Source organism: Alligator sinensis, unplaced genomic scaffold (genome assembly GCF_000455745.1).
Source record: "Alligator sinensis unplaced genomic scaffold, ASM45574v1 scaffold161_1, whole genome shotgun sequence".
NCBI lineage: Eukaryota > Metazoa > Chordata > Crocodylia > Alligatoridae > Alligator > Alligator sinensis.
The window spans coordinates 2,757,489-2,768,043 of NW_005841974.1; the positions used below are offsets into that span (position 1 = coordinate 2,757,489).

Sequence of the window (10,555 nt, forward strand, 5' to 3'; positions counted from 1 at the left end):
GGGCCGGGCGGGCGGGCTGCTGGCTTCGCCCCCACGACGGCCCGCGCGGGAGCGGGGCTGCAGCAATGATAGGTCCCCTCAGCACTGCGCGGGGCAGCCTGGGGCACGCTCCACGGGTCGCCATGGGCCTGGCGCGGGCGCAGCAGGCTTACCTGGGGCTCCCACCTCAGGAGAGCTGCGACGGAGCCATCCTTGTCGTCTTTTCACGGGAGCCCTGCCTGCAGTAGGTGAAGTTCAGAGGCTGGGGAAATCAGCCTTTGAAACTGTGCCCTAAGGGCAGTGGGTGAGGCACACCCCAGACACGGGAGCATAGGTCTGAAACCTTGCATGGTACAGAGAGGTGCAGGTCGGAGCTTTCCATCTTGTCGCTGTTGCATCGGGTCTGCCTGGCCGGCCTGGAACGTCTGCCAGGGAGAGATGCAGGGATCTGGATGAATGGGCAGTAATGCGTGCAGAAGAGCTAAGCAGTGGCATGAACAGAGTATAATACGTTTGAAAGGGTAATAGGATTCCTAGGGAAAACCAGGTTTCCCTGGACAGTGTTGCTGACATCAGGCCCCTGCTTGCTGATGCTGTACCTGTGGCAGCGGGGAGTCGCGTTTCTGCTTCTGTAGGGGTAGGGCAACAATTTGTTCACAGTAGTAGGCAGCTGTAGCAGCTGGGTGTGTTACGGGTTGTATGTTGTCTTGGGGAGGATATGACATCACTTTATTCAGAGGAAATGTGCAGAGCTGGCACTGGGCATGAAGAGGACATGGGCTAGTGTTTTGCTTTTTACTACCTCAGAGAGTGTTTGACATCTTGAGTAAATAACCGGGGAAGGATTAAAACAGAAGCTTCTCGACTGCCCAGCACCACAAGGGTAAAACATTGGGGTAAGATCCTAGTTAGTGGAGGGGAGAGCAGCTTATCCTTTCCGCCCTTACAAGTCTGCATGTAATGAGGCCAGTGTTATCTTTGCTATCACTCTGGTGCTGTGGGTAAAACAAACAGAGCTGCTCAGGATAGTTGGTCAAAAAGGAGTTCACCCCAGTTCTCACTGGAAAGTTGAGGAGCACAATCTGTGGAATCCTTGCATAGTATGTTTGGCCCTGAGCAATTAGTTGTCTCAGTTCTAAGGGCTCTTAGATCAGCCCTTCTGGGTCCCTTTTAAATACACTTTGCACTGTAATTATTTCTTAAATAAGTAGTACCAATATAGCCTACTTGAGGAATTACTTTTTTCCCCGAGTAAGGTCAACAGTACATTTAAAATCCCAACATACAATATTTTTTAATGACTACTGCTCACATCATGATATCCAAGTATTAATCTTTCCTTGTTTGTTTTACAGGAAAATGGAAATTGCAGCTCCTCCAACCTCAAAGTGTATTATATATTGGAAAAGGAAAGTCAAATCTGAATATATGCGTCTTCGGCAGCTCAAGAGGTTTCAAGCAAACATGGGAGCCAAGGTAAACATATTACAGTAGCAGTAGGTCTTTTCTGTTTAAACTACAGCCTTGATCCCAGGTACTACTAGTCAGTACGGATGCAGTCACATGTGTATTTCTCCCATGTTACTACCTGGTATGTAAAATCTTAGCTGTTACTTTGCAGAGATGTGTGTTTTCATCATTGGTTATGTCATTTGACCAGAAAATTGTTTTTTGTATCTGATGTCTTGGGTGAGCATTAGGTGCTTCAGATTCCTTGAACTCAGGGCATGCCTCATGCACGAAGCAACTCTGCTATCTCCTGAGTTTTGACTCCATGTCTTAAAGACTGGCTGTCTTCAGCTGCCTTTTACTCAGTCTTCTCTAATTCACTGCTAGGAGTCTGGTAAAGTCAACAGTGACTGGAAGGTATCACCAGCTATTGGTTGTTCAGTTGATTGAGTTGAAGAACAGCATTATGCACATGCATCCAGTGAATTCAATTAGAAATATTTTTAAAGGAGAGCTATCAACTTGAAATGTTAGCAACTGTTTAATTAAGGAGGTAAGTACTTTCAGGCCTTTTACCTGTTAAGTTTTGTGGTCCTGTGGCAGATTTTAACTGTCTATTTTTATTTTGTTTATTGTGGCAGGCTCACACAAACAATGGAAACAGTGAAATCAAGTTACCCAAATGCCAAATATAGGCTACTTGTTTTTAGCTGTTTAGTGACAATAGCCAGGTCAGTAACAAGAGCACTGGCCTAAGGGTTGCTGCAGATTCAATTCCCTCCTCTGCCCTAGACTTCGTGTGTGACTTGAGCAAGTCACTCTATCTGTGAGCTTCCATTTACCATTTGTCAAATGGAATTACAGTCCTTTGGAAATGACACCTGCGCTGAGTCTACAGCCTGATGTGCAGAACAAATTCCAGTGGGCATTTCATTACTCTGAATCTTCACTTGCCTTTTGATTTCAAGGGCTTGTCTTTTTCTTGTTTCAGGCTCTGTTTGTGACCAATTTTGCAAAGGTTCAAGAAAAAACACAACTTCTGAATGAAGAATGGAAGAGGCTTCGAGTGCAGCCAGTGCAGTTAATGAAGCCAGTCAGTGGGCACCCTTTCCTGAAACAGGTACAATGGCTGCTCTGCTGTTTCTGCCTCCTTCCAAAAACACTGATGACAGCCTAGGTTTTGCTGGGAACTCTGAAGGCAGCTGCAGCTTTCTTTGTGCTTTTACGTTTCAATATGTTACTGTGCCAAATATTCCCCCCATGCTGCAGAACTAGGGGGAAAAAGAAAATGTACTTAAGCTAATGTTTAAGGAGGAAATGGAGTGTGTGTAAAACTCATTGGAACTATATTTTGCCTATAGCACAAAGTCTAAGTGTTTTGTCCTGTTCTTCAGTGATTCTGTCCCAGGAGCCTGTTCCTTACTGTCTCTGTGTTTGCTTATATTCTAGTGCACTGTTGAGAGCATTTTCCCTGGATTCCCAAGTCAGACCTTGTTCATGAGAACCCTCAACACAGTGGCATTGGTTCCTATCATGTATTCCTGGTCCCCTCTTCAGCAGAATTTCATGGTATGTGAAAAATCAATACAAAATAAGATATTTGTGGTGTTTATAAATCTTGATTTACAGATACGCCTTTCTAGATGCACTTGCTTTGAATTGTGCACTGCTTCAGAGATAGCTGACAATGGTCATTTTGTTGTTTGTTACATTATGTTTCCTAATAAGCCAAACTGCATTTAATGCTCCCTTCTCTAGCTGCCTTTTAGGTTAGTATGCTGTTCTGGGAAATACAGTACCTGAATTTAGTTATGAAGGTTTTATTTTTTAACTGTATTATTTTTTTTTCTGTTCAAAAAGATGCAGCAGTCCATTTAGAAGGATCTTATTCTTTGCAACTTGGCTACCCTGCTGACTTCCCTTCATGGTGTTGCTAAGGATAGTTTTGCTGCATAGAATGATTTAAATATTAGCTTGGTTTAGCAGTAACACTCTGATCTTAGGTGCCTGATTAAAATGACATATTAGGCAAACAGATCGAGTTCTGCAGATAAACTGTCACCAATTGTTCCCTTACCTAGTGCTTGAGAGGGCATCTAGGCCTGCCTGCTGCAGTAACACTCTCACGGCAGCTTGGAAGGCTTCTGTAGCAGAGCAGAGTGACATCCATGCTTTTGGTGTCAGAAGACACCTGGTAATGTACTCTGGAAGGGCATTTAAGTGCCCTTTTGCCCAGTGTTGATAATGAGAGAATGCTGCTTCTTTGTGTGTTCCGTTTCACATGGAGGCAATTTGCCATTTGCTTTTCATTGTGTGCTGTTCCAGCTCTGCTTATTCATGCTCTGTCTTATTTATTTCACCATTTACTCACCTTGTACCTTGTGTCTCTGAACATCTTTTGGGCCTAGAGAAAACCTTTTGTTTTTCTTTTAAGCCAGGTGTTCTCTCTTAAATTGGCAGTATGCTACAATGCATGTCTTACGCTGGGATGGTTTGCAGGATAGCATGCCTCTGCCGAAGAGACCTTTGAAAGTTCATCTAGGAAGGCTAAATCTTTGCAGAGTGCTGCATATTGACTGCATATATGAATGGAAATAAACAGCGACAAAGCTGCCTTCTGATTGGATGCTGGTGAGTGCTAGCTGACTAAATTGTTCCTGATCTACTTGCAGGTGGAAGATGAAACTGTTCTGTGCAATATTCCCTACATGGGAGATGAGGTGAAGGAGGAAGATGAAACCTTCATTGAAGAACTTATTAATAATTACGATGGGAAGGTTCATGGAGAGGAGGGTAAGCTAGGGGCAGGGACCCTACTACATTTCCCACTCAGTCTCTTGCAAGCAGGCAGAATACAAGGGATTTTGAAGCAGTTAAGAGCCCAAAAAGCAGCAGCAGAGACTATATAGCTCCTTTTTCAGAGCCCTTAGAAGAACTGCATAAAGCTGAAGCACTCTTAGTATTCCAGTCCTGTCTCTTGCCCTCATCTCCACCAAGGCACCTCAGTCCTGACCATCGGTATCCCAGTTTGTCTTGGACATTAGACTTCCCTTAGTAGATGCTGCCATTTTTGCAAGTTCATGGGGTGGTTCTGAACACTGGCAGCTGTCTATTAAAGATGACTTTGAAACCAGCAAGCTCATTTCACATGTGACCTGAGCCAAAAAATTCAGTCGAGCTCTTCAGTTTTGTATTTTCCTACCGACCTGCCCAATCTGGCCTGTCACAAAACTCTGTCTGGAGATGGGAAAGCAGTTACATTCTGTCTGCCTTACCTCCCCAGGCAGCTTTGTTATGAGTATCTATGTATAAAGCAGTTACTGCCCAGCTGGGTTGGCATTGTTGACCATGTGTTGATCAGTATTTCAGTTTGCAACTCTCCCACTTCCCCAAGCATTAATATCCTCTCCCATTCACACTCTGGTTCCTACAATAGCACTGCTCTCCCATGGTTGCTCTGTGGTTTCCACCAAAGATAGCTGAAAAATCACAGCACACCCACCAACTAACTGATATTATTGTGTTTCAGAGATGATTTCAGGGTCAGTCCTCATCAGTGATGCTGTATTCCTGGAGTTAGTGAATGCCTTGAATCAGTACTCTGATGAGGAAGATGAAGGACACAATGACTCTGAGGGTAAACAGGAGGATGGGAAGGAAGAGTTGCCTGTTACAAGGAAAAGAAAACGAATAACTGTGGAAGGTAGGCTTGGCAGCAGAGGTTTGGATGGCATCTCTCTCTCACATCTGCCCTGTTTAGCTCACAAGTGCCCTCTTGCAGTCACCATGTTGAATATTAATTTGTCATTAAAGTAGTAACCAATTTGGGAAGTGTTCCTGCATATTCCTCCTCCCTTTCCTTGTGCCCAGCTAACGTTAGTCTAGAGTGGGAGGAAGCTGGACCTGAGATTGTCTGCTTCCTAATCTTGCATACACTTGCTGGTGGTTGCATCTCTACTTTCAATCTTGTGATATGAGCAACACCAGTAGCTGTTATCTATAAGGTCCTGACTTCCACACCAAATGCATATTCTTTCAGATATTTTAAGTTTGCTAATGAAGTATCCAAGAATAAAATTGCAGTTTGCAGACTCCTATGTCTTTGTAAAACCCATAGTCACAAACTTCTTATAATACAATCGAGACGTAATGTTCCCCTAGGAATAATACACATGATTTGCTGATTGGTGTAGTTTGCTTAAGTGCATAAAGGCTGTGTGCTTACTCCTGCCTGTAATCAAAAGTTCAAAACATAATATAAGCAAAGTTTATTAAGTACAGGGTGCTGTCACTGTTGTGATACTAGCATACCTAGAACAGGTTAGTTCACCTCATTTTCCAGGCTTCTTATTCTGTATGATGGGGGATGTTGTTGGATGCCTTGCAAATGAGAGAACATTGTCATGGAACAGACTAGTGCCCCTTATTATGAAGTTTTCTCTTCTTAGCAGTCCTTTGACACCTGCTTCCCTTTTGTCCTTTCTGATAACAGGATAGAAGCAGGTACTGTAAGTTATAAGGTAGACAAATACAGTTACTATGCAGTTAAGGGGAATACAATTAAAGTACAAAAATGAACAGTGGATATTTAAGACAACTGTGGGGAGGTTGCAAGTGGGGCACTAGCCCTGGGTGCTGACTTGGTGGGGAGGGCACAAATATAGAAATATAGTAGTCACTACATCACTGCCCATAGTATAGTTATGGTTCCTGTTCCATGTGCTGCTGCTATCCAGGGCACATAATTGACCAGTTATGCCTCTGTTGATAAATGCTGTGTGGTTAAGTGTTTTGTTTATTAAACCAATATGCAGATAACCAGAGTTTGCTACAATAAATAGTCAGCAACAAATTGGGAGTGGTATTATGTTAGGCAGTTACATGCATAACTTGCTTAAGTTGAGTGTTGCTGTTCAGTTGACAGGTGCAAGTTGCCCCGAATCTCTACATTCCTTAATATAGTTGCAGGACTAAGGAGAGAGTAGTTATCATTTGGGTAGCTGTGTGATCACATCTCTCACCTCTTAAAAATGATACAAAGCATCTCCTTGAGTAACCCTCCCTCTTATAGGAAAATGCTATTTGGAATCTAACTTAACTCAGGAATTTTTTTCTTTTTGGCTTAGGCAACAAAAAGTGTTCAAAGAAGCAGTTCCCAAATGATATGATCTTCACTGCTATTTCTTCAATGTTTCCAGAATATGGTTTTCCAGAAGATATGAAAGAGAGGTAGGTAGTAGTCTCTGGTTAAATCATCTAGTATGACCATTACAATTTTAATAAAGACTCTTTGAAAATAATGCACTTTGTCTAGTGCAGTAGAACTAGATGTGCCTGTGGACTGAACTTAATCTCTGAGGAAGGACAGAAAGTGCCATTTTTGGGAAGGGTGAGCTGTAAATCTGCTAGGGACACAGGCTTCTTGGGAACAAAATGAAAATAACCTACCAGGTGCTTGCTAGATGACATAGAGTTTGAAAAACAAAGTCTAGACAGTGTGAGGACCCTTATCCCAGCCCAAGGATACCTGGGTTTGGCCGTACACATCTCCTGGAAGCTGGTTGTCATACACAGAGCATTGCTTCCTGCCATTGGGAAAATATGTGTGTGCATTTGTTTTGTTTAAAAAACAGGTATAGAGAACTAACTGAAGTATCTGACCCAAATGCACTGCCCCCGCAGTGCACACCAAACATTGATGGGCCATGCGCAAAGTCAGTCCAGCGGGAGCAGTCTCTGCATTCCTTCCACACGCTCTTCTGCAGGCGTTGCTTCAAATACGACTGTTTCCTGCATCGTAAGTTTGGTGCCACCTAGAAATTCCCTTGGAGCTCTCTTTCTCCATATCTTACTTGGTTTTTTACTCTCTTTTTTTCCTCCCACTCCATCCCACCTCTGCTTTTGCTGGCAGAGGTCCAGAAAGAATAATATGTGTAGTGATATGAATACCAATGTCTGGCTCTTGCTCTGGGTCTTCCTTGTTGATCTCCACAAAGGGGAAGGTTTAACTTAACTTAGCTAGTGGAGCTGACTGACTTTAACATAGTTTAGTATACTGTGATTAAGCCTTACAGCTGGAGATATTGGCATGATGTGGCTTTGCTCTTCAGCTGCAGACTTGTCTGTGTGAAGGGTGAATGTCACATTCATGGTAGCCTTGCTAGCCCCCATGTTTTGCTGCCTCCCGTTTTTTTTAACTGCTTCATCTTTGCCTGTTCCTGGTCCAGTGTTTTGTCATGCTAAAGTCTTGTAAACGTTGCATTGGCTCCTGGACATGCAGCATTACAGTTCATGGATGATCCTTGAGTTTAACTGTATAGCTCTTTTGAAGTAATAGGAAAAAAGCACTTTCCCATTCCTAGGCACGCCAGCATCACAGAACTGGGTTTCCTGGCTGTATCAGGGCAGGGGCTGGATAAGACACCTAGCCAAGAATTCCTCCTGACTAGTGTAGGACTCTAGGCTTGTGCCCCTTGTGAGTATCTGAGCATTGCAATATAGTGCTTTTCACCATGTGGGTCTCTCTGCTGTGAGAACAAGCCTCTCATTTTGAAGGTGGCCATTGTTCACATGGTGAGAGTGGCTTATATTTTTCAGCTTTTCATGCTACTCCTAATGTCTACAAACGGAAGAACAGGGAGACCAAGATCGAGCCAGATCCCTGTGGGGCAGACTGTTTCCTTTGGCTGGTATGTTTCTGGGACAGCCTCCTGCTAAACACTGTCAGACAAACAGGCCTGGCTACCTTTTCTCTGCAGGACCAGGTGGTATCTTTGTGTAGCCTTGGTGGCTCTGTCATCAGGTAGTGAGGGGCTGCTGAGCATGAATCCAAATACAATTGCCATTGGAGGCTAATGCAATCAAGTCCTCAGCACAGATCAGTCTGGTAACAAACAGACAAGGAATTGCAGGATAGGTGATACCATGGGACTGTAGTGTTCAGAATATAGAGCCCAAGATAAATGTTTGGGCAGGAATCAGAGAGAAAAATACACGTAAAATGACTTCTAGGTGTACAACCCAGGTGCATTCCCAAAATATAAAAGCATGACCTCAAACTTCTGAGACAGGATCACTTCTGAGCAGCAGGTAACACCATGAAGAGTGAGATATTGGTAGGAAGGTTGATGTCCTTAGTGCTGTAGTACATATGAGATGGCATAGCCCTCACAGCAAGGAGCTCTGTTCACCTAAGGCTCCCAGTGCATTGCTTGGAGAATAGACTTACATGACAATAGCAGGAGAGGTACTAATGCAAGCTGTTAGGTCCTAACTTTTAGATCTGTGCGCTAATATGGCAGTACACATGTAGCAAAATTGTTGCAACGTTAAACGTTTAATTCAAGGTCAGACAGAAGGTAGGGTAGAGATGCATCTTACAGACTAACTGAATTAGAGAAGCATAAGGCTAAGTACCTCTTACTATTCAAAGTTAGTTTCAGCAGTTTAACTGACTTGTATTGCAAATAGGCCTGGCTAGCTTCACTATACAAGGGCACTCTTTACTGTGCAGGAGTAGCATCTTCTGTGCACTTCTGAGTGGCAGCTTCCCATTCCTTTTCAAAGTGATTAAAAGGTTCCTTTGTCTACAGCCCTAGAGGTGCAGGCTCAAAGCAGGGGAGCTGTCCAGGAGACAGCTTCTGGACCATCTTCCTGGGAGAGTTGTAGAGGAGAAGAAATGGGGTGCTAGAAGCACAGGATGAGGGAGTTGTTTCCTAACAGGTAGCATTGGGGGAGGATATGGGGCAACAGGCATGCTCTGTGGGGCCTTGTCCTTAAGGGTGTTCATAGATCCCTAGCCCCCACCAGGTGGCCACAGCATTGCTCTCCAGACCCTGTGCTGTGTAAGCCTTTCTGCATTTGTTGGTTGGTTATTGGCTCCCTCATGCAGTGTGCGGTTTTGATTGCAGGAGGGAGCCAAAGAGTTTGCTGCACTACATAATCCCAGGTCCAAGTGCTCAGGCAGGCGACGCCGAAGGCACCACATGGTCAATGCATCCTGCTCGAACACCTTGGCTTCCACAGTCACTGAGACAAAGGAGGGAGACAGTGACAGAGACACGGGCAATGATTGGGCCTCCAGTTCCTCAGGTATGATGCCTAAAGGTCTGAGTATTTCTGTAGAGTTACCCACTTTGAGCCAGTTGGGAACCCCTTCCCATGTAGTGCATAGGCCCAGTCATGACAAGCCTGCTGTATCTTGTTTGTATGTGATCTGCAGTGGGTGTCTAGGGTTTGCTGCTAGAAAAACCTTCCTGCTGTTTACAGGTAACTGTACATAGATGTAAAGTTCACAGCCCCTTACTCCAAAGTGCAGTGTAAACTGCTGCTCTTCTGTTCCCTTGACAGTAGCAAGGAGAGGAGTATGCACAGCTCACAGAAGCCATGCACTCTGGGAAATCTCCCACTGCTTGCCACTGCCCTGCGGCATGTTGTAGGGGAAAATTCAGATAGCTGTGTAAGAAGTAGGAGCACCTAGCCTTGCATGGACAGCACTGCTAGCTAGCCTAGGTTGCTTCACAAGGTGGGTGCTTGCAGCCCCCACCTGTGCAAGCAAAATGTGTCAGCCACCACCTGATTCCTTGCTGCATGGTGGTGAAATAAGCAGGGGAAGCCGGCGGTCATCATTTAGCTAACCAAACCACCCCTTCCTGCCTTACTCTGATGTGTGTCAGTTGGTGAGAGCAAGGTCAGGTCTCCTCCAAAACTGGATTCCTGGGGCTGAGCTAGTGGTCCTACAAACTGCCCTGTGGAGGGGGGCTGGAGATTCCTGGTGTGCCCCAGAAAATAGGGGAGTGACTTGCACACCTGTCTAGCATCACCTTTGGGTGGGCAGATGAAGTGGTGTAGCAGGAAATGACAACCAGCACTGCTCCTCCACAGTGAAAAGTGCCCTTGTATGGTGGGGCAGTGGCAGGAGTGGGGAGGGGAAGTTGGGGCTAGCCTAACTGCTGTGTTTCCTGTCCCCTGGGTGTTATTAGAGGCAAACTCCCGTTGCCAGACCCCCACCAAGCAGAAGCTCAGCCCTGCCTCCTCCCAGCTCTTTTCAATGGAAACACCACAAGAACCTGTTGAGTGGACAGGGGCTGAGGAGTCGCTCTCCCGTGTGTTCCATGGCACCTACTTC

General features: G+C 45.0%; 1 protein-coding gene across 3 annotated transcripts in view; it reads left to right on the forward strand.

Moving 5' to 3' along the window:
- EZH1 (enhancer of zeste 1 polycomb repressive complex 2 subunit) overlaps window positions 1-10,555 on the forward strand; it is a 37,137-nt gene that overhangs the window by 13,606 nt on the left and 12,976 nt on the right. The window contains exons 1-11 of one of the 3 annotated variants that reach the window (XM_006020950.3): window positions 205-223; window positions 1,335-1,455; window positions 2,420-2,548; window positions 2,878-2,997; window positions 4,101-4,221; window positions 4,958-5,131; window positions 6,555-6,657; window positions 7,062-7,225; window positions 8,026-8,117; window positions 9,339-9,519; window positions 10,410-10,526. In XM_006020950.3, the coding sequence (XP_006021012.1) occupies window positions 1,339-1,455; window positions 2,420-2,548; window positions 2,878-2,997; window positions 4,101-4,221; window positions 4,958-5,131; window positions 6,555-6,657; window positions 7,062-7,225; window positions 8,026-8,117; window positions 9,339-9,519; window positions 10,410-10,526 (1,318 nt within the window). In that variant the 5' untranslated portion in view covers window positions 205-223; window positions 1,335-1,338. Of the gene's footprint in view, window positions 1-204; window positions 224-727; window positions 876-1,334; window positions 1,456-2,419; window positions 2,549-2,877; window positions 2,998-4,100; window positions 4,222-4,957; window positions 5,132-6,554; window positions 6,658-7,061; window positions 7,226-8,025; window positions 8,118-9,338; window positions 9,520-10,409; window positions 10,527-10,555 lie in introns of those variants that run through there. The other 2 variants (XM_025200713.1, XM_025200714.1) reach the window with 2 other exon arrangements.